The following is a 25,149-nucleotide window of genomic DNA, read 5'->3' as shown; positions in this document are numbered from 1 at the left end:
AATAAAATAAAAATTAATAAATAAATATAAATAATAAAAAATAATAATATTTTATTATTATAGAGAGTGTGATGACTAATCCAATGTAGACTTCAAGTTTTGAATGATTAGCTAAAGGTGAAAAAGTTACATATTAGTCAAAATTTAAAGAATAGGATAGCCAATCCAATGCTAATGCTCTTAGTATTTAAAAAATATTTATAATTGTGAATTATGTAATTACTACATAATAATTTTAAAAAAAATAAATAAAACATAAAATTTATATAAAAAATTAATTTTTTAATAATAGATCATACTTTTTTTCAAAATAATTACGCGACATTTACGTAATTCACGATTGTATATAAAATTACTCTTTTATTAATTTATAGAGATTTAATATTGCTTTATTTGATATTGCGAATAGTATAATTGGGTCACAAACTGTATATTTCTTTTTAAATTATAAAAAATATATAGATAAAAAAATTACAGAGCGGTTTCAAAATATAAATAATAGTGAGAGGCATATGTGAAAATTAAGAATGTTTTTACTTTTTATGCCAAAAAATTGGAAACTTAGGTTTAAGTTCTGAAATTATAAAAAAAAAAAAAAAATGAAAGGGGAAAACTCGTGACGTCAAATCGATTCAAAGAATGACAACAATTTTTCTAAATTTAATGAAAATAATATTTATGGTGACGAGTGATCAGTCTATTAAAGGTGTGTTTAGATATTGAAGTGAGTTAAGTTGAATTGAGTTAAGATGATAAAATATTGTTAAAATATTATTTTTTAATATTATTATTATTTTAAAATTTAAAAAATTTGAATTGTTTATTATATTTTGTATTGAAATTTAAAAAAATTATAATGATGAATTGAGATGAGTTTGACAACCAAACTCATCCTAAGACTTATACAGGATGTAATACTAATTAATTATAACTCACAATCATCAAGTATTAATGCTCCTAATGATGATTTATTTGGGCTTATTGATTAGAAAATTTATTTATCATACTTTTTTTAACATAATTGACATATAGTTGACATAAAAATATTGATATTTTAATTTTTTTTTAAATTATAATAATCTTGCTACAAGTGATGTCCTACACATGCGTAATAAATTTTTATTTTATTAAATAATGCCAAGCCTCTTTTGAATTCAACAGCACTGAAACGATATGACCTGGATGCCAAGTGGAAGCGGCCCATTCAGCTACCCCCTCGTTCTTTGTGTCCCTGTCAGTTCTAGCTGTTTCAGCGTTGGTTTCGTTTTGATTATACATATCACATGAGATAAAAATTAAATTATTTATTATATTTTATATAAAAATTTAAAAAAATTATAATAATAAGATAAAATAATTTAATTCATTAACATGATTTTTTTTTTTTCCTTTTGATACCCACCATTTTTTTTTCTTTTTTACCTCGTTTTTTCAAAACCCAAAAGCAGAAAACTTGCAAAAAGAAGAGTGCTCTTGGAAGATTATTTTCAAGTTTCATTTGTGACAATCAAATCTGTTTCTATCTTTATTTCTCGGTACCAAATTATAAGTTGAAAGATTTGGGACAATAATTTAGCTAATCAATTTGCATAAAAAGATAAAAGATAAATGCTTTAGATATAAATGTATTACATAAAAATAAATTTATAAATTAATATAATTTTATATAATATTTTAAATTATAAAATTAATTTTATTATAAAATATATATAATAAATCACATAAAATTAAGTTAATTTATAAATATATTTTTACATAATTGTTTTATGTGTAAAGCACTTACTCATTCACGTAGAATCAGTGAGACGAAAATGATTTTTCTATTCAGGTTTGGATCTGCGACTGCAAACCACGACAAATTGGCCTTAAAAAGGCTTTTTTTTAAAAGCACAAAAATTGAATGACATTAACTTTTGTGTTTCAGATTTTTCTCTTTGTTCAATGGGATGATACTGCTTGAACCGTTGCTTTCTCTATTATTTAGGAAGGTGAACTGAAGTTTACATAATGATGGTGGGCAGTGGGCTCTACTAGCATTAAGTGGTATTTGCATGTACAACTTCATTGTCAAGATGAAATTCTTGATGTTAAAGAAAGAGCATATTATATGGTATATTATATGTTTATCATGTTGCCCAATCTCGTTTTTCATTTACCTTAATCTATCTTGTATATCTTATAAGTAGAGATAAAAGAGGCTTAAAATGAGATAAATATATAAAGTGCGTCTGTAGTATTTATTGAACTTCATTAAAGTATAAGACTTCTTGTATACATCTATCTATTTCTAAATACAGTAATGAAATTACGAATCCGAACTTGAAAAAGACAACTAAAGCCTCGTTTGAATTCGAAAATAAGTTATGAATAGTAGTGAGATTTGTAAATTAAAATTAATAAATAGTAATAAATAATAGTGAGATGAGTTGAGATAGGTCGTAAATCCAAACCGGCCTAAAAGAAAACAACACAACAGGGCCCAAACGCTGACCAGGCCTGCATGATAAGCTTGCCCAAACGTTGTCAGTTGTAGTGTCTAGGCTTTAAAGACAGCAACTTGAAAGTTTTGGGCCTTTAATCGATCTGACAATATACCCATATCTCTCTTCCTAACTTCAAAACAGAATTATCAGGGAAGGAAAGGAAAAATATTTATCTTAAATATTATTTTAATTAATATATCACACTTTAGACAATTTTTTATACTAATCATTCAAACTAGGATACACTCAAAATGCGTCATATTATTATTGAATATTATTCAAAATAACAAAATATATAAGAAAGAATAATATTGCTTAATATATATATATATAACACAAATTCGAGTGTTTTAATTAGAGTATATATATTCTTAACATATCTTAATATTCGGTAAGAATATAAGGTAAAAAAAAAAAAAAAAAAGGGATCGATGTTTGTAATTATGGAGACCTCTCTCTTTCTTTTCTCCTTTTCACTAATGATTTTTCAACATATATTGGAATACATATGGTGATAAACTTGATGAGAAAAGTAGCATGCACGTAAGTGCGGTGGGGTCCAAGCAGTAATGAGAATTTCCAATTGGTCTATGATCTCACAAAATGCTCCTAATACTCGACATTGCGTGTGGACCTATATACATTTATCATGTCCCTTTCTTCTCTTATGATCTCAATACTCAAATAGTATTAGATAGTGGATCATTTATCCCATTAATACACCAAGGACTAAGTACACTGACATTATGGGTGTGACAAGACTAGTAGATATATCCGTGTGTCAAAACAGTACCTAGAGACATGATATCTTACAATTACGTGGATTTCACTGATTATTTTGCTGATCATCCTCTTATGTCTCACTCCTTTCTTTCCATTGTGGTATTCTCCAGCTTTATGGCATTTATTTACCCTTATAAATTTCTTTCTTTTTCCCCTTTTAGTTGTTGTAATTTTATCTTAAAACCACTCAGTCAGCTTCTTTGGATTTTCAAAATAATGCTTTACAAACAAAGTCCCTAACAAACTTGTAACGTTTGGAAATTTTAAAATGGGATCAACGCAATCAAAATGGAAAAGCATGCAGCACAAACTTATTTCCAATGCTTCACATAGCAGCAAATATGTATTTCCCACTTAAAAAATCACCAGAAAAGTTATCCCAGCGACAATTAACCATGATTGAATATATATTTGTGGCGAACATTAGGACTTTTTACGGCAACACATACTTGCGAGTAAAACTCAATACTTTGTGGCTAACGAAAAAATGCCAAAAATCTGCTTACTTGGCTCAACAATTGTGGCTACGTTCTAGCAATAGGAAAACAGATAGAAAAAAGTATTTGAGGCGAATAAATGGCCTTTTTTTTTTATGATTTGTCGTTGTCGGAAAAAGTCATTTTTCTTGTAGTGCAACCAATAGGAAATTAATATGTACATGCAGGTTCTTGGAGAAACCATAGACTTTAAATAAATGTTTTAAATTCCGTTTAAGTACTAGAATGAAATATTTCGATACTGGTGCATTTTTGTGTACCGTTTCGAGATTAATTATATATTATATATAAATATTTATATATATATATATATATAAACTAACAACTAATACAATAAATACATACATATATATATAAGTGTGTATCATGTATATGTGTATATATATGGAAGAATTGAAGATTTATAAAATGAATGACACAAAAACAAAGAAAAAAATAGAGAAGTTATAAAAAAAAATAATGATATTTATAAAAAGAGAGAATGAGGGGACATTTAAAGTTACAAAAAGATTAAAATTATATAAATATATTTTATATTAATCTATAATTAATTAAATACTATTTGAATTTAAAATTTACAAAAATATCATTTAAGCACAGGAAAATTACAAAAACAATCCGAAATGAAAGAGGGATCAGAATGGCCGGATCGGACTGAAATTTGGAGCGAAAGGAAACGATGAGGTATAGTGTACTGGAAAATACACTGAAAAATTCCAACCGGAATGAAATAGAATTTAAAACTATGCTTTAAATATGGATTCTTAGCCAAGTGCAGTAAGCAAAATTTAAATATGGAATTTATAACTTTGAACTCAACTACGATAACAAAAATAGATCTTCTCCAACCATGTACGTAGGATCGACATGATCAAGATCAATTCAAAAGGAAGCAAGAAATGGAGCCACTAATTTTATACAATGTTCTATCTATCTAGGTTTTGGGATTTAAGTTAATCACAAGGAGGCCCAACTGCATTAATATATATAAAAAATATATAATGAATCTTATTTATTTATTTTTATTTATCAATTTTGTTTAAAAAGCACTAAAACTTGTAGAAGTATCTAGATGCTTGATGAGTCAAGTAGCTAGCTAGGTTCCAATAAGATAGTGGTTTGCTATTCTCGGATTAGCTAAGGATAATGACCTTTAGCCTATGAGGTTCAAGATGTTTCTTACCAATTCAACTTATTCCGCTTGAAATATCTATGGTCTTCTTGTACGTACTTTACTTATTTATTTATTTATTTCCGGTAATATTAGGCAGATTATTCAACCAACTTTTTCCCGGGAATCCGAGAAGTTTTGCAATCTATTAAAAAAGTTGGACATATTCTTGTAGCATAATAATAATAATGTTATTATATGTACTTATTTTTACTATTTTACTTATAAAGTTATTTTTTTTAAAATTTAAAATTTTAAAATTTTTAATATATCATTAAGTAGATAAATAAATTTTTTTAAATTTTTTATTTTTAAATCACGAAATTGTCCAGTGGGCTATCTCGCAATTCCCAAAACATATATAATTACCACTCTTCTTTTATTGGTCCAAATAACCACTAAACAAATAGACAAAAACATGCCCATATAATCGATCTTTAACATGCAGCAACGTGTGATTGGCTCCGGAAGGATGAATAATGCATTGCGATGATCATCATGATCATGATTCATGATGCAGACTATCATGAAAATGACGATCAGTTCAATAGTATGATTACAGGTGTTGGATACTGGAGCTTTAATTAGTCTTGTGCATAATGATGATTAGAGAAAGATCAGAAAATGCCGAAATTCGTACTTCCCCACAGCTCAAAAAAAGGAACCCCATCAATTTTGCAGAAACTAATTGGGATGACGTCGTTATCAATCTTGATCAGTACATAGAAATATCTTCACTGATTATTGGTATTAAACCAAGATTTATGGCGAATTACAGTGACATTCTATACAAAGGAGTTAAGAGAGAATGGATGAGAACACTACTGACCTGGATTTTCTGTGCAAAGGTACGAAAAAGATGACAAGCAAAACCAAAACTGTCTCTGTAACTTTATTTTAGTTTTTTTTTTTTTTAAACCAAAAAGCCATATTATTGCTCAGTAATTAGCTTGAAACCTCATCCAAAAGCTTATACCTTCTCACCTTATTCCTGAACAAAGGCCTGGTGACTCCAATTCTGTTTGATATCTCCTCCGATTTGGTTCTCTTGAGCTTCTCTTCCATACGAGCATTCGTGATGATCCTCTTTCGGGCCGACGGCGACGGCGATGGCGATGGCGATGTCGATGGCAATGGGGACGGAGACGGCGATCCATCCGGCGATCTCTGTTTCTTGATGGGAACGTTGAGTTTTAACTGCGAAGCGTCTCTTTGATCTTTTAGGTTTGCGAGACTGTCACCATTACCATTCCTTCTGTTGCTCTTGCTATCGTCTTCGCCCTGATTCTTGTTCGACGATGAAGAATTGGATGAATTCTGTGACTTTTCTTTGGCGTCCTCCTTCTGACTCAAACACCAATTGCAAATCCGATAAGACTCGGCCTTCGGATAGAGATTGCTACAGTACCTGCAGTAACGATCGAGTTGTTCAGAGGGAAAAATAACTGAACAATCAGAGACAAAATATCAAGACCCAAAAAGAATATACAGCAAAAATTAAATGCCGAGGAAAGCAATTTTGATGGGTACCTGTGCTGCGATCTGAATTCGCAAACTTTGCATTGGAAAAGCTCGTAGGAGAAACCATAATCGCCACACATGCAACACTCAAGGCCAGGTTGTGAGGCTACGGTAGTAGTATCTTTGCTTGTTGACATAGGTCCTGTTGATCTCTCAGAGAGAGAGAGAGTGAGACGATGGGGGTGGCTATGCCGACGGCCACACAACAAAAGGCCTCGAGGGTGTTTTTATTGAGTGAAATTATGAATATTTTGGTACACCATCTTACGCGTCGCCGACGCCGTGTGTCAAAAGTAATAAATCATAATTTTCCAAATATTGTTGCCAAATGTGTAAAAGAATCTATACTTGAGGTGGGGGTGGGGATGGTATTCGATAATAACACTCTTTCCAAGTCAAGTCTTTACAGAATCGTGACTTGGTAAAAAATAAAGTCTTTATAGACTTAGTGGGTCCGATATTTGTTTTAAAAAAATTGATGATTTACAGGATGCTTAACTAGAGGTAGAATTTTAGTTGGAAAACATTAATTATAAAATTAAGCACCCTGATTTGAACCGGAAGCCACCATATCTATTGCCGGAGGTTTTGTCCTCCTCCTCCTTCTAAAAAAAAAAGTTCTCTATGATCTATATATATATATATATATATAACAACTAAATTTTAAATTATTTGTGACTTCTCTTTGTATTTTTTTTTTTTATCAAATTATGATAGAAGGTGATCCAGAAAAAATCAATCTTCTTTGTCCAGATTTTGTCCCCACAATTAAGAACTCTGAAGGTCGGGTCCCAGCTTGTCAAAGAAACATGAGCTAGCATCTTAGAATTAAAAAAGTAAATGCTATTGCTGATCGTATGAATTATATTCCACATTGAGTGGATATGTATACACGAGGTAACGAGGCTAGCTAGCTATGATTATGAAAATTGAAAGTATCACTGCCTTTTGTGAATAGTAATGCTAATAGTTTTGCTTTATATATTCATATGTGACATCTTGGCATAGAGTTTTGTAGGGAAAATTGAATTGACCATTTCAGCATCACCTGATCCTTTGTAAAAATTAACCATGTTCGTCCACGGATGTTAGACCCCATATTAGAATATTAATTGTCGTGATAGAAGGAATTCCCAAATATTCGCATCTCAAAAGATATTTACATGCATTGTCAGGACTACCTCTAAAGCCGTAGTACTGATTTCTTATCCTCTTAGTACTAGAGGTGAGTCATATAATATTTATGACTATAAATTTGAGATTTTTATCTAATATCTAAAACAGGAGAGGCAGTCGCGTGAAGTGATCAGTCATATAATATTTATTAAAAATTCATTGATATTATATTTATCTATATATAGCGCCCTATTATATATGTCTCCGTCTCTATTAGTACTCCTTAAAATTCAGATAAAAATTTGAAATTATTCAAATTCAATAAATATATCAAGGAATGATCATAATATATTAAAGTTTGGCAAAACGATGGGGCTTGTTTTGGAAGAAAAGACCACGTTTTACGTTCAATTACCGCGAACCCATTATATATTAATGCTTTACAGCTTGTTAAACGCTCTTAATACGCTAGATTAATGGTCAAGAAAAATATATAATGCGTACGTTCAAACAAAGAGGAGCTCCAGCTCTGCCCATGCATACAATTTAAAAAAGACTTCTCGAACGTGACGAAACGAAATATATATAGTCAAACGTTGCTTCTAGGAAGGATAGGATAGGATTGGCTAGCTATCGATCGAATTCCCAATTTAAGGACTCGATCAAGCCCAACTTCTCGAACCTTCACCTACAATTTCACCCTACCAATGAGCAATGGCTATTTAAAGTTTGCTACGTACGTACAAGGAACAAGAAGAGTTGAAGCTGAGATTGTCGTGTCTTTTAGTTATAACTATTGTAAGTTATATATCTTTCATCGGGTGTGATCAGCTAAGATTTTTTATTTTTTTTCCTGAATAAAATAACTTAGAGCACGTACACATGTGCATGCAGTGCTCATCAGTTAGGATAGTTGTCGTGTGCAAAGGAAAATATGACAATAATTAGCATGCAGTATGATGGAAAGTTGGTTAATGTATATTGTCAAGCTTGCATACATTCATGAAAATTTCCATCATAACTTGTGTTTGATGTCTGGAGAAGGCCGCGCGTATAGGACGATACCTGTCTCTAAATCAATTACAATTTGCTCCAACAACATTAATTAAGATCATTAAGTCATGATCCTAAAAACTTTTCAAGTTCTTCCTTTAAGATCAAGTCATAATGACCATACAAATTGACCAAACGTACCCAATTCAATTAAAAACTAGCGGTCGCAAAACAAATACTGAGTTTATCGCTTTTATACCACGCGGTACTTAATTTGATTCAGGAATTTCACGAAGTGAGAATGCGTATTAGCTTTAAGAGGTCAAAGGTATCGATCCGTCACTACGTATAAAATAGGGAATTATAGACTAGAAAAAGGTTATAATTTTACGCATATATCATTTATCTTTCCTTACTTTTTATCCTCGGATATTATAACCAGGAAAGGACACTTTCCCAAGATTCCCCCATCAAAGACAACCCCAAAACACAGCTGCTTATCATTATTGCCACCGTCAGTTTTGGCATGTGGTGCATGTGGTTTCTCCGAGTTTCTTGTTGAATGAAGAATAAATCTCTTTCATTGATTTGTGAATGGACGTGTACATGTGTTTAAATAAAACGTAGAGGCTACAATTGTGCCCTATGATCTGCACTATACATGCAAAGTAAATCTGTACATCGACTAAGAAAAGAAAAGAAAAGAAAAGAAAGGGATACGTGATTTATACGAATATAGCTGCTGTAATATTTATATTCTTCCAAATAACATGGGAAGCCCGAGAATCAGCTTCTCGTTTGTCGAACATCGAGAAATGTCGTCAATCAATCACGTGTCAAGCTTCCCCCACACCGACCAAACACTAAGGCTCTTTTTTCCTGAAATTTGAAAAGAAAAAGAAAAATCATCGAGATTCTTACCGTGTCGGAGAGATGTGTACACAGTCATGCCATGCACAAGATCGATCTGTTCTGTGCAAACAAAACAAGTACATATTTGTTACTTACAGCCGGCCAGCCTATTCTAGAATACAAGTTTGTGTGAGTACACGTGAATGATTAATTACGTTTGTCTGAAATGAAAGTTCTCATTCGACGATCACTTGGTCAGAATCATACTGCGAGCAACCTTTGCATTTTTTTTTTATCGAAATGAATGCATCGAGTACTCCCCAATATTCTATTCAGGTGCGTTGGCCAAGAGTATTTTCCATTCAGACTGCAGTTCAACAAGGAATCAAGTACAAATAAATAATTAACGAAGCGAGCAATGATCAGTTTCCTTGAGAACATTTAATAATGTGAGCACAACCTTTAGATCCAGCAAATACACAAGAAACCCCACGCCAAAATATTGCTGGCATGTTTTGGGCTATGATGCAATAACTTTTTTATGCCCTGTGTGTGTGTGAGAAAGAGAAATTGAGATTCAGATCGACCCCACATATACTAGCATTATGGATATCAGAATATTTTCTCTAAATTATCTTATTCTCTTCTACTTCTGCGACATAGCATCGCTCGCATTTGTACTGGTTCACATTACAAGGAAACTTCTAGCTATACTACCTACAAGATGATCTCTTCAATCATATGCCATTCCAGAGATTTTGTTGTGGCAGCAAAGACCAAACTCGGACCATATAACTGAATTAGAGTATTCAGCATACAACAACATAGAGATCTCAGCAATTATGCTAGAACAATTGACGTACAAATGATGTAATCATTGCAGGTATGATGCAGGGAGATTCGAGACAGATGATGCTTAGATGTCAGATTGCATGTTGATGATGCAAAACTACCTCAATATGGCAGGTTAGCATAATTCAAGAAGGAAACAATGGTTTTTCCTTGATTTGGGACAGTTTTGAGCACATATCAGTGTTTTGGCTATAACTTTGGCTACATGTATCGGATTCGTACATATGACTCCAATTCAGAAAGTTCTTTTCACTGCGCATGATCGTGGTCATCCATTTACACTCGGTGTGCAATGTTTTTAAGCCCAAAATCAGTTGTTTTTCCCTTCAAATCTCTAATTTTATATACTTTTTTGCCTTTTATGTTAGAATTTCGTTTCTCGGTTTGGCCAAATTTTTGATAGATTTCTCCTTTATTCATGTATTTATTTTTTGTATGTTTATAATTAGGATTTTGCTATTTTTGATAAAATCCTAATATTTTCAAATTTATAGCTATTTCAGCCCAGCTTGTGGGTTTGGTAGGATATTATTGAGTTTTGATAATTTTCAATTGAAAAGATAGTTGTTTTCTCCATGTTTTGGATGAATCTCTTGTCTTTTTTACTTCGATTATTTGTTGAAACTAGCCGTTAGAATTAATCTAAATTATGTCTGGCGTCAAGGTGGCAACTGCAACGTGTTGTAAAGGAAGTATTTTTCTTGACACAAAATGGGAACTTTTATGCTCCTATTTTGTACACAAAACTCAACTATACAAGAAGGTTATAGATATATATTACCATATGTTAGTATTTTTAGCATTGACTAAATTCGGTTTCAAAATAATGGGTAAGGTTTGTTATTTGGTTCGCGTTGACATATTAGATTTATCTATAAGGATAATGGGTAAGAGTTGATAAGAGGATCATATTTATCTATAATGCTCTATTTGATGAGATAAATTTGAGTATTGGATGAAGATGGAGGCTTGAAGATTGTAGAACTCGAAATTTGGATAAAGACTATGCTATCTGAAATTCTGAAGAACAGTTAGTGTTCCAGTTGGAACCTGTCACCACATCTGTAGATTTTCAGGAATGCGATTTTGAAATTCAAAAAAAAGTTTGATCAACTCAAGGACCCTTTAAAGAGCACGAAATTCGTTATAAAATTACTCAATCAGATATTGATAAGTAACCCAAGTGTGCCAAGAGATAAAAAAAAGAGTTTTGAGACTTTTACAAGTAACCCAAGTGTGCCAAGAGATAAAAAAGAGTTTTGAGACTTGTACAAGAATTATCTCTCTTGGAGTTTTTGTAAACCACACATTGAAACAGGAATAGTGATAGTGTGAATTGAGTTGATGTGCGTTCAACCACTGCAGGTTCCGGGAGAAGAAGCCAAGTTTGAAAATTGTCAGAGGTTTTGGCTACTACTGCAGTAGGGACAAAAAGGTCGTTTTGTCATGGCAAGTAAAGTATTCATATTACAAAGGGTTTGTGAAAGACTTACATGTATTAATATTCAAATAGTGGAATTTGTTTCTTTAAATGGTTTCCCTTCGTCACAAAAAATCCTTGTCTTGTGGATGATTTGTTTTGTGTTATCATTCATATCTATGTCTATTCCATTGCTAATATTTGACATGAATTAAAATTAGACAATGAATTGCGACATACACCTATTCACTCCACTCTAGGTGTTATTTAGGGTCAATCTTGTAATTTCAATTAGCATTAAAGCGGGTTCACTTGGTGTTAGAATTAGTTTTTTGAGTGTGATCCTTTGACCCCATTGTCATGTCACAATCACTCTCATCACCTCCATACTTTGAACTATGCATATTGGAAAATATGCATGAGAGCGTTCCTAATGTCTTGGATGAACATGTTTGGTATTGTGTTGAAAAGGGTTGGACTAAACCCTCTACAATTCCGGATGGTTGGTCTAGAGATGACCTTGCTAATTGCAATTGGAATAGAAAGGGATTAAATTCCATTTTTATGGTTGTCTTACCTGAGGAATTCAAGCAAATTTTAATGTATGAAATTGTTAATGAGGCTTGGGACATACTGGAAGTTACATGAAGGAACCAAAACGGTAAAAATTTCTAAACTTTAATTGTTAACTTCTAGGTTTGAGGAAATAAGAATGAAAGAGGATGAGTCATTTGATGAATTCTATGCCATAGTAAATTCCAGCTTTAACCTTGGTGAGAGGAACATCTTGAGGTCACTACCTGAAAGATTTAAGGGATGTTTGGAAACAATTTTCATCTCATTCCATCTCGTCTCATCTCGTTTTATCTCATTTCATTTCTTTTTCAAATATCATTCAAATACAAACACTTTTAATAAACTAATCATTACAACTTTTCTAAATTTTCAAACAAAAACTAATTCAACTTTTTTAAATTTCAAAACAAAAATAATATTAAAAATATATATTCTAACTTTATAATATTTTTTATTCAATTTTTTTTCCTTTCATTTCCCAAGACCCAATAAATACTTAACTCAAACTATCTCACTACTATTTACAAATCATCTTACTACTATTCACAAAAGTCTCATCTCATCTCATTCCTTAGGCATCCCCTTAGACCCAAAGTGACCTCTATCGAAGAGAGTAAAGATCTTGATGGAGTCAAAGTTGAAGGAACTTGTAGATTCACTTCAAACTTATGAGCTATCGCTTCCTGAACCTAAAAGTTCTAGCCTCGTTTGTTTTGGAAAAACATATCATATTATCTAATCATTACAACTTTCCCAACTTTCAATACAAAATAAAATAAACAATTCAACTTTTTTAAATCCTAAAATAAAAATAATATTAAAAAATATACTTTAACAATATTTTATTCAACTTTTTAACTTTAATCTCATCTCATCTCATCTCCGAAAACAAATGAGGCCTAAATCTATGGCTCTAAAAACAGTAGAGAAGAACGAAATAGTTCATCTAATGAGGATTCAACAAGTGAGGAAGACATTGTGGTCCTAGTCAAGAACTTCAGAAAATTTCTTCAACTTGGAAAAGGAGATGGGGGAAGTAGAATGTCTAAGAAATCAAGAAATGAGTCCAATAAATTTTTTCAAGATAAAAAAGGAAGCGAAAAAGAAAATATAAAAATTCTCAAAACAAGTACTGTTATAAATGTTCTGGATATGGTCACATCCTAATAGAGTGTCCTAACCATATAAAATTCAAAGGAAAGGCCTTGAACGCCACACTTAGGGATGAATTTGAATCTGAATCTGAAAAATGTGACATTTTTTCTGATGATGAACATAATTTTCTTGCTTTTGGTGCATCATTTGATTCTGATTCATGCTTAGATAAACTTGAATCATCCATGGATGAATCCATATCCTATAAAAGTTAATTTAGTGATGATGAAAATGAAGAAGGTTTAGAAGACCTGCAAGATGTTTATAATGAATTGTTTGAAGAATTATCTCTAAGCTGAAAAAATTGAATAAGAAACTTTCGAAAAAGTTTAATGTTGTTGATCTCGATAAAGAAGGCTAATTGGTTGCAAAAGTGAATGAATCACATGTTTTAATTGAGAATCTTAAGACTGAAAATACTATGCTTATTGAATAAAATAAAACACTTGAGAAGAGGCTTAAAGAGTCCCTCGATAATTTAAACAAATTCTCAAGTGATAAGCTTGACAAGATGGTAAGTGTTCAAAAGTGTAATCAAGACACATAGGCTTAGGATTTGAAAATTCTGTTTTGGCCTATGCCTAATTCTTCACATATTGCTCTTAACTCTAATGCAAAAGTTTTATTTCTGAAGGCTATGGAAGTTGAGGAAGCCAATGCCAACGTGGCATGCATGAAAGAGGGCAAAGATATGTGTTTGGATGCTTGTGTGATGTCCAAGTCCATGGCTCCTCCTAAGAAACAAACTCAAGCCAAGTTTGTTCCTAAGTGTCACTATTGTGGAGTTGTTAGGTACATGAGATCAAATTGTTTCAAATTAATATCCCCTCAAATTTGGTCCAAGAAAGGTGCACCTAAAATGAAAAAACTTATTGTTGAAAATCAAGTGACAGCTTTGACTAAGCAAATTAAACTCATAGGTGCAATTAAAGTTTCATGAGTTGTCTACTTCTCTTACTCAAGGTAAGAAAATAGAAACTCAAATAATTGGTGACCGACCTAACACCACGTACACCCAAGTTCACCCAAGTTTAAGAGACTTTGGGTGAAAAAGGAGGGTTCAAGATAGAGTCCCATGGCATGCCTAGGTTGCACTTCATGCACATTCATTTTACCTAGGATATGCATTTTGCATTTTATTTTATTTTGTTTTCTAAATTATTAGGATTGTAAAAAAAATTGAAAAACTAAACGAATAAACCAACCGGACCCGGTTTTGATTCCTAGGAACCAAAATTGATTGATCATTGATTCGGTGCCGATTGTCATGTTTTGAAAGCCAATTTGGACTGAACTAAACCGAAATATACATTTTTAATTTTTTATATTATATATATTATATGCTATATATATTATGCATATTATAACACTGTTATAACATGAAATCTTAATATTATTATTTATGCTTCCTATGTATAAACTTACTCTTAAACATGAATATTAATATTAAGTTATTAATATGTTACTATTTATCCTTATATATTAAGTGACATACTTACATAGTATATGTATAAGAGTACACTTTTGATATATAAATATATATATCAAAGGATAAATATGTTTTGATAAGTACATTTTTACACATTTTTGGTATAATATAAAACCAAACCGAATTGGATTGAAACCGAAAAACCTAAAGTTCTGGTTTCCTATATGAACCAGTCTGTATCGGTTTTCATAATTCCAAAACCAACTTAGACCAGCTTGGTTTCAAAATATGTTCAAAATTGGACCGAACCGAACCAATTATACCCCTATTAATTATGTCACATGTTTATTTAAAAAAATATATAATTGAGCTGACCTGTTTACTAAATCTTTAGATGGTCTAATGTTTGAGTTACTTAGGAAGGCCATTGGAGTGTGTGCGTCATACTAGTTGGTCATATTGGATATTTTCCATTCAATTGTCCAATATCTCTTCAACTTCTATGTTTTTTTGTTTCCCATATTTATAAAAATAAAAAATTGAAGAGGATGTAAAGTCAAGTAGCACCATCTTGAAGGAGAGCAAGGAAAGATGACATTGTATGTACACTTCTTGAGTCCTCAAGTTTACTTGCATTGCATGATCATCTAGATTCTTATTCCTTGTTATCTATGTGTACATGATGCCTAAAACTCTTTTTATAAAATAGCGATGCATCCATTTCATGAGAATTGAGCGATTTAGACCATGGACTTATCTTACTTATATGCACATTAAATGATTATCATTAGTTAGCATTCCCTTCTAGAGTTAGTCCTTGATGGGTCATCGCATACGAACTTTCAATGGCATCCATCATCCATATCTCAAATTGACTAATCACTAGTTGAACCTAGGACTCAAATTCATTCATTCACCTCTATTCTAATGCCCAAACATGTTTTAAAAAAATAAAATAAAAAGAATGGGCTGAAAATCGTCACGTGTCCTTATAGAAAAAATCAAGTGTTTATTCATTATGGAAAAGGCAAACCCTTCAAATGGACAAAAACGCTTGTGCTCTTATAGAAAGTAGGGCTAGGTAGCAGGCCTCCGCATCCGGCCGGCCCTCCCTCTAAGTGTTATTTAGGGTCAATCTTTTGGTTGTCTTGTTTTGCATTATAATTCATATTTATATGTCTATTCCATTGCTAGTATTTGACATGAGTTAAAATTGGACAAAGAATTGTGACATACACCTATTCACTCCTCTAAGTGTTATTTAGGGTCAATATTATAATTTTACCGAACAAGGGGTAAAAATTTGTGAGTGAGAGAGAGAGAGAGAGAGAGAGAGAGAGAGAGGGGGGGGGGATTTCCAATTAGAGGAGCAAAAGAGCTCAAAGCTAACCAAGGATCATGTCGGCTCTCATTCAACTTCAATTTATTTTTGAAGGATTCCATGGGAGTTTACAAATTTCCTATTGCCAACAAATAGGATTGTGAATGTCTCCCATTCCATGACCTTTTTCATGTTGTAGAAACACCACCACTCAATGATACATACAAACATACAACATCTGTGTCATGGTATAGAAATACCATAAATTTTAATTTTTCTACCATTATATTTCAGAGATTAAGTACCAAAAAATAAACATTCAATATATATATATATAGAGAGAGAGAGAGAGAGATGTAACACACCCGATAGAAGGTGTTTGGATGAGCAGAAAATGCAAGAAAATGGAGTCAAATTCGAGGATGACCTTGCCTCCAAGAGAAGAAGAGAGAAACTGGAAAATCAATTGTATTAAGCCCTTGCCTCCAAGAGAAGAAGAGAGAAACTGGAAAATCAATTGTATTAAGCTTTTGGATGTTCAACACTAGGGCCCTTGGCTCGTACATAAACAGGATGCCCCTCATCTATCCATGCATGCCTAGGACCTTGTCGTAGGGCGATTTATGTTGGGGTCTTGACATTCGCGACTGTCGTCTGAGGTTAGGGAATGCCCTGCCACCACTATATGTGCGTGTCGGTGGTTGAGTTAACTTCTTTGGCAGTCTTGGTTTGTGACATTACGGATTGGGCAGTGCTCTATTTTTAGGTGGCTAAAATTGGGGTAACTTTGGTTTCTGCTTCCAACGAAGGTTGGTGATGATGGCTTAGGAAGGTGGTCTTGTGGTTTTGCTACGGCGGGGACTTACTATACGTGAGACTGTCTGGAGCTGTTGGTTTTTGGGTGCACTCGATTGGGTGGTTTGTTGGCTTGTTGTTGGCTGTGGGGAAGAACTCGAGCAAACTGAGTGGGTGGTGCTCATGCAAAGATGTTCTAAAGAGGGATGTAGGGGTCGGTTGGCATCGAATAGTAGTATCTAACGACTTGCAGTTATGCGATTGTGGTTGTCGTTTGATGGATGGATATGTTGTGTGAGATTGTGTACTTACATGTATATATAAAGGTAGTTGGAAACAATAGAGAAAGAGGAAGAAGCTACATGCATGGAATGAAACCTATACAGTATATATGGGTCTGCAACAATGCAACCAGGTTTTGGGTATAAGATTAAAAATATGCCCTACTCATCTAAGAAACATTTGTTTGGGCTTTAAATAAATTATTGGGCCTAATCTCGATTAAATGGGGATCCACTTGGTACATAAATTTTAAATTGGCTTTAACTCAATTATTAAGCCCAGTTAAAATCTCATAGTCCACCATAATAATTTTTGGGCCATGGTCTTTCCAAAATTATCCGATTAACCTCAATTGGACTTCTATAAATGTTGGCACAATAATATCCTCCAAATTCCTCAACTAAACGTTAATGGCTTTAAAATAAAATTAGGCCTATGCACCTAACTGAATTTCAGTAGATAACAACACGCAAGCTTATCCCATATGGTACATGATTACTAGCTCGAGGGTTATTCCAATACAGTCCATTAAACTTAAGTTGAACCCAATAAGATTATCCATATTTCATCCACAACAATATTGGATCGGGTCGTTACATTCTCATTCCCTTTTCTCCGAATTATAGGTTTCAAATTTGGGAAAAAAAATCCTAATGCACCATTTATTTAGCTCTCTAAAATAGGGTTTGGACTTGAGGATGCTACAGTGGATCCCCATATTTAGGGAGTCACTATGTATCCTGTTTCCTTATTTCGGTTTCTTCACTCCCAAGTTGAACTCTCTCTCGCTTCCTACTTGCTACCGAGTCTCCTTCGCGTCCTCATCTGGCAACCACTCCAATTGTCAAATCAACCCGTATGGTTATGTTATTCTGATTGTCTGATTGATCTAACATAGTTATGTTATTCCATTTGTTTACTATTCAATTATGGTAGTTGAGATTGGATCTCTGTTCGTGCTTGTCTATGGTTTCTCCAGTTGAGATTTGTTGGCTTGCTTTGATTTCTTTGATTTGTACAGCTTATGTGCTTTCATGGAAGGGTCTTTGACAGATTTTTCATGTCTTTGATTTGTGCAGCTTCTGGGATTTGTACTTTTTGTAATGTGCTACATTCTCTGGTTGTTAGTTGGCTGTGATATCTAAGATTTGTGCATGGTGTATTTTCCACTGTTGTTTGATATGTTCTTGTAAACTTATCAGTGGATTGGGGGAGCTTAGTGGGTTCTTTGGCTTTGCTGTAATATTTTGGATTTGTTGTTGTTGTGATATTTGGGATCCACAATATTGCTATGATATTTTGGCTTTCACTCTATTGTTAATTTCTTTGTTCTTGAGTTATCACTTTCTCATTTACAGCTTTTGAGGTTGATATGCATGTGTTGTCGTTAGGGCTGTATTTGTAATGTGATAAGGTTACGGTGATGGTTGGATTGCAAGTTGGGAATGTAATATCAGAAGTTACAGTGAATGGGTTGCCTCTTGTTGGTTGATGTGGTAGCTCGATGTTTGTTGATGTGGCAACCCTTTGTTGGTTAATCTGACAACCCCTTTTTGCTTTGTTGGAAGCCCTTTTTGGCAACACTTGTGGTTGAGAAAACCTACCTATTATGCATGCTTAATATCAGCACTTGTGGGTGTGCAAAATGGCAGTCCCCTTGTTGATCGATGTGGCAGTCCCTTTTTGGTTGATGTGGCAACCCCTTTTAGTGATGTGGCATACCTTGTGGTCGAAAAAACTCTCCTATTATGCATGTTGTTTTTTTGGACTTGTTGGTTGGGCATGCAAAATGGCTTGCCGCTTGGTTGATGTGGCAACCCCTTTCTGCTTTGTTGGTAGCCCCTATGGTCGAGAAAACCCTCCAATTATGCATGTTGTTTTTTTGGACTAGTTGGTTAGGTGTGCAAAATGCCTTGCCCCTTGTTGGTTGATGCGGTAGCCCCTTTTTAAAATCCTTTATGATTGAGAAAACCTTCCTATTATGCATGTTGTTTTTTATTTGGACTTGTTGGTAGGGTATGCAAAATGGTTTGCCCTTTGTTGGTTGATCTGGCAGTTGGTTGTTTGTTGATGTGGCAGCCCTTTTTTAGCAACCCTTATAGTCAAGAAAACCCACCTATTATGCTTGCATTTTTTTAGAGTTGTTGGTTGGGTGTAATGGTTCAAAATAGAAGGAAAAAAACAAGAGTGAGTAATTAAGATTGTATATGAAAGTGAAATAAAAAATAATAATAAAGAAAAAATAGGAAAATATTATTTTAATAAAATCAAAAAAAAAAATTTGGGAGTGTGATATAAGATGTTTTCGAAAGAAGAATTGTTAAAATAGGGAAAGATGATTTTGGAGTAAAATTTAGAGAAAAACTTGGTCATCCCAATGGGGATAACCCCGAACATATTACTTTTTTCTTATAAGCTTTTTTTTTTTTTTCCTTCCCTGAGAGAGACTAAAGAACAACACCTGCAAAAGCTCAGTAAATGCAATTGATCAATAAAATCTGACAGCAAATAGCATCCACCTATAAACAAATGAAGATTAGGAAATTACTTCTGCATCACCAGCTCCAGCGACTACAAGCTCATCAGAGGTTTCGGCACAAACTTTGCACAGAATATGTTTGCAGAATGCCCAGTCTCTATAGAATGAAAAAGCTTCCGACTATAATAGCTCCAGATGTTAAGCTGTACGAAAACAGGAACATCAAAAATTTCATGACACCATGTGTACAAAAAAGAGTATTGGAGGAGGGCTTAGAAAAACTAGCATCCCCAGCTGATGAGTTGATTAGCTCATTAGCACTCTCCATTGATTTATTTCAGAAAAAAGAAAAACCTTAAGTTCATAGTTTTAAGTTAAAAGATAAGGTCATTCAAGTCATGAATTATCATTTCCACACCCTGCCTCAAGTCCAACAAAGTGTATAACCAACATAAGAATAACATAAAAAATATCATAAGCGACAAACGAAGAACAAACATTTTTGAACGGTGCATTTGTGTAAGTTGTCTGCCCAAAGAAGAAAACTATAATACAAAGGCACAGACAAGACAGCTTTCATAAATCAAACAGAATGATGTGACATGATGTGATACCACATATAATAAGAATAAGGGTAAGTGGTGAATGAGATCCCCATATGATAAGGAAAATGGAAGGTAGTACATGGGATCCCACATTGCTTGGGAAGAATAAGTCCTTGCTCTTTATAAGGTTCTAATGGGGCTCCAATTGTATTTTTGACAAGGCATTTTCGAGTATAGGTCATGTGGTTTGGGCCTTCCATCAGGGCATTTACATATGAGGCACATGCTAATCACTCATAAAAGACGACCAGAGTTTATCAACAAGGTTTATCGGGGAATTTTTGACAAAATAAAGAGGAATAGAGGATGTAAGAAGCATATTTTTTAATGTATCATAGTCAAGATATTAGCACGCTTCTACGCATGCTACCTACACCATGCAAAAAAAAAAACATCACACGGTCTAATGTAGCCTAATGAGAAACAAAATTATGCCATTTACGTATCAATGGAGGGGGTTTCTAATTATAAACATAAAAGAACCATACCAGTGGTGCATATGGAGGGAAAGAATCCAGTGTATAGCTTTAGGAATTGCGAAAGATCAGTGTTGGAGTTAAAATTTTTGTCTTAAACACCTTGTATCAGTAGACAAAATCCCATTATGGTGCTCCCTTTTATATTTATAATTTTCAGGATTTTATAGCTCTTTCCCCCTTTGTTGGTTTAGTGTGTTCATTGTGAATACTTCCTGCAGGCCAGGATCAAACCTCTTCCTTTTTTACATCTTACTCAACCAAAAAAAAAAGGAATCATACCCTCGTGTCATCTGATTCAGATATCAAGAGAGACCCTTTGGAATTCCAAGCCACAGCATTAACACAATCTTGATGCCCTTGTGACAAATAGAGACAGAGAGAAAGGGAGGGGGTGATAAATACAGTTATTCTTAATATCATGGTAGGAACAAAGAGACCAACTACTTTATAACAACAAAGATACTAACTACTGTATAACACGTGATAATTCAAATTCCATGGGTCCTTCACAAGGTACATCATTTTGGTAATCACTATTCCAGGATTCTAGAAGTCATAAATTAGCAAGTGCTTTCATATAACAAATTTTTTGGGATCCTTGAAAGACAATGGTTGAACTCCAAGTGGTTGGACTTGAGCATAGAAGAACATTATGATTTAGCCTTTTTCAAAATAATAATTTTAGGCCGCCTTAAAATTTCACATTGTTTTCTAACCTTTCCTACCCCTTTTTTTTAAAAAAATAATGGGACTTGGGACCCCAGATTTTTATGCAGCGCCTTTTAGAATCTGTTATATATGTTGCCAGGATCAGACAGAAAGGTGCGAAATTCAAGATTACGATAACAGAGTACAAGGAAAAATTATCAAAAGAGACAATATGAATGTGTATAAGGCTGCATAAACCCTGTCATTTCATCATTTAATAAGAACATTATACACCAGATATCGTACTAACCTCCATTACTTTCTCAAGGGAGAGCCTCCGTATCAATGATGAGTGCATCTGTAGACTGTGATTAACATCCTATACAGAACCATAGACCGTCAATAAAGCATAATTTTTTTAGCACATAACAAATCAGAAACCATTGCATATTAAACAAAATGCCCCAGATGGCAATATGACATTAATCACTCACTTGGTTTGGTTGTCATAAATATTAAGAACTTAGATTTGAAAAAGATGGCAATTAGTGGAAGATGCTATGAACAACAACATGAAAGCCAGAAGATCTCACGAAGAGAAAACTACTTTCATCCCAGGTTTGTCTTGCAAGAAACCCTAACGAACTCAAATTAGGTACCATAAAATGCGTTCAAACATTGACCGTTGTAAAGCACATCGGTGAGGAACTCTCAACCCAAAACACAAGAGTGGTCACAACATCATATTACATCTGGTCTTGAGAGGAATATACCTGTCCTAAAATCGATAACTTTAGCGCAAAATTAAAAAAACTTCTACCTCCTTCCCTCGCCCTGTTTTCAATCTTTGCAAGAAATAAGTAGTGTTCTCCAGTTGTAAGAAACCGGGTATCTCTAAATCTTGACTAAACCCACGTTACTATATCGTAAAAATTATGTCTTCGCCACTATCACCAAGTTCACATAAAACCAACCTTTCATAAAACTGTGAGTTCCTCTCCTGAATACGATAACTAAATTATCGTCCTGGCAATTCATCAAAAGTGCGTGGCCACTTACAAAAAAAGAAGGGCAGAAAATACCATTAGCACCTTACAAATTGAAAAAATAAAACATCCAGAATTCTCATTTCAAATGAGAAAGATTTTCAAAGAACTTAAGTCACTTATTCAACCGAGGAGCACCTTATTTAGTCTTTTTCACGACAAAAACAATACCCATGGCAGTGCTAATTAGGACCGGAATTGAAACGAAAAAACAAATCCCATTAACGAAAAAACAGACATCGACGACTACATAACATTATGTTGAGAAAAAGAGAGAGAGAGAGAGAGAGAGAGAGGAGTACTTGGTGACCGTCGAAGCGACGGGTGTCGGGCAAATTGTGGATGTTGTCATCGTGAAAACCAGACGACTCCATTCTGAGAACCCACCCCCAAACCCGTAACCCGAAACCCGATCGTAACGGCTATAACCAGCTTCTGGACAAGAGTCACAAGACGATTACGATTCTTTATTTCTACTTTTTTCTCTCCCTCTCTCTCTCTCTCTCTCTCCTGGAGTCCGAATAAAGAAACACCTTCTATAGTTCACAACAAGTGAATGTAGCCGTTCGGACGCAACGAGACCACGCATGTACGTAACTTTGATCCGAATGCTGCCTTTTCGCTGCTCTACGTGAAACATCTGGCACCTTATTTTAAAGTTTATTAATGTTGCGCATTTGGGATAAGTCCATGTACCTCTCAATAACATACGAAATATGTCTACTTTAAAAAATATACCAAATACGTCCATCTCACTTTACATGTTTGGAAGACACGTCTAATATTGGAATAAAAATTAAATACATATTAGTAATATAAAAATATGGAATATATATTTAGAAACCTTATTTTGATTTTCTAAGTAAATTATGTTAGAAATACTAGATCAAAGTATATAATAAAAGCGATATTACCTCGTCAAAAATATTTTAGATCTAGTATGGTTGTTTTACGGATTCTCCGTCATCGTAGTTGTTCATCCGTAATCTCCCGTATCAATGGTGGAGTGTGCTACATGGTAAAACCAGAACAACACTCACAAATTCCACAGCCTAGATACATAGACTAGAGATAACTCGTTTTGTGATGCAAGAGACATCCACGAGGGGGAGAGGCTTTGTAAATAGCCCCTCTAAGAATAAACTCCGGCTGGCTATTAAGGGTCAGTCATTAAGGCTTGTGAAGTGGCTCTTAAGCCGCTTCATAACCCCCAAGAGAAAGAGAATGAGTGCCCACTATGAATGTTCATTTCTTACAAACTATATTAAACAATTATTGATGCTTTGACTTTTTAAAAATTATAATAGATCCAATTATAAATTAGTGGTAACACATTAAATTATGTTTAACATAACTCATAAAAATAACATAAACAACTTGGGAAAACTGAAAACTATTTGAACATTGAGATGAGATGAAAAATTTGTGAATAGTAGATAAATAGTTTGTGAATAGTAGTAAAATAATTTGAATTAAAGTGTTTTATGGAATTTTGAGAAATGAGAGAGAATAATTTGAATACAAAAATTATAATGGTAAAATATTATTAGAATATAATTTTTAAATATAATTTTTATTTTAGGATTTGAAAATGTTGAATTATTTTTTGTGTTTTGTTTAAAAGTTTAAGAAAAGTTTTACGAAAAGTTTGGGAGTGGGATAGGATGAGAATTTTGTGAAGAGAATATCTTCTTACTGGTGTCCATTATCCCTCTAATAGCAGCCATTCAATAAATATTTGATACGTAGGCTCTTCTATTTTACATCTAATGTACCTTCCTACAGCTAAAAATGCTGTGAAAAAAGCTCCCTCGTTACTCTCTGCTCTATTGTGAAATGGCAACCCAACCTCTCTCTCCTTCAATTGTTTTTCCTTGGCTTGGTTTTTATCACATAAGAGAAAGCTACCTACCCCACAATAACTCGTATCCCATTATGAGTCCCAAGGGCTCGACTCCCAAAAAGCCTCTACCAAGGTCATAGAAGACCTCTAGAACGCTCTCTACAGGGTCATCTTCTCCTTGAACAAGCAAATATCTTTTGTTAATGTGCTTTTCTTCCGTCTGTATTGGGCTTTCATTAGAAGAAAGAAAAAAATAAAAAAGGCTTGTAATGGTAGAAAAATGGAAAGTGCTGTGATTCATAGCAGTGGTCCTATTCCTTGGAATTGCTCTCACTCGTTGAAGGATAATAATGGGTAGATGAGAGTTAGCTAAGAATGCTCATGGGCGACGAAACTTCATGGGTTTTGCTATGCTTAGGCAGCTTCTGTGCTGGAACTCTTCACCGACATGAGTTCATGGGGGAGAAAGAGCTTGGTGGTTGTGACGGAGCTTGGTGGTGCGAAGGCGTTTTCTGGTTGTGGAGGCAACAAACCTAGTTTGGTGCGGTGGTGGTCTGGATTTGGTGCGGCGGCAAACTGATTTGAAGAAGAAGATTAAGTTTTATCTTTTGACTTTTCAGGTTATAGGAATTGATTTTTCTTAACATAATCAAACGAGACCAATTTTAGTGTATATAATATAAAACTTCATACGTGTCATATTTTGATTAAAGGCTCTTAAATGCCCAACATTAACCTAGCCGGTCAGAAGTGGAATTCTTTTGTAAATATTAATAAGATAGTAAATAGTAGTGAAATAATTT

At 33.6% G+C, this 25,149-nt stretch overlaps 1 protein-coding gene across 1 annotated transcript; it reads right to left on the bottom strand.

The window, feature by feature from the left end:
• Positions 1 to 5,504: 5,504 nt before the first annotated feature.
• Positions 5,505 to 16,186, bottom strand: LOC108985097. The gene is made up of 3 exons (XM_018957263.2): positions 16,167 to 16,186; positions 6,465 to 6,612; positions 5,505 to 6,342 (listed from the first exon to the last, which is right to left on the bottom strand). The coding sequence occupies exons 2-3, from the start codon at positions 6,590 to 6,592 to the stop codon at positions 5,880 to 5,882; spliced, it is 591 nt and encodes a 196-aa protein (XP_018812808.2). The 5' UTR covers positions 6,593 to 6,612; positions 16,167 to 16,186; the 3' UTR covers positions 5,505 to 5,879.
• Between the last annotated feature and the right edge of the window lie 8,963 nt (positions 16,187 to 25,149).

The sequence above is a fragment of the Juglans regia genome, chromosome 11 (genome assembly GCF_001411555.2).
Source record: "Juglans regia cultivar Chandler chromosome 11, Walnut 2.0, whole genome shotgun sequence".
NCBI lineage: Eukaryota > Viridiplantae > Streptophyta > Magnoliopsida > Fagales > Juglandaceae > Juglans > Juglans regia.
This window is presented reverse-complemented; position numbering and strand designations above follow the sequence as displayed.

What these genes read in the sequence shown, in the direction of transcription:
- LOC108985097 (XM_018957263.2), bottom strand. Translation starts at nt 6,592, where the DNA reads ATGTCAACAAGCAAAGATACTACTACCGTAGCCTCACAACCTGGCCTT. An exon ending in GAATTCAGATCGCAGCACAG is followed by an intron (nt 6,343 to 6,464) that starts GTACCCATCAAA and finishes TCGTTACTGCAG; the next exon opens with GTACTGTAGCAATCTCTATC.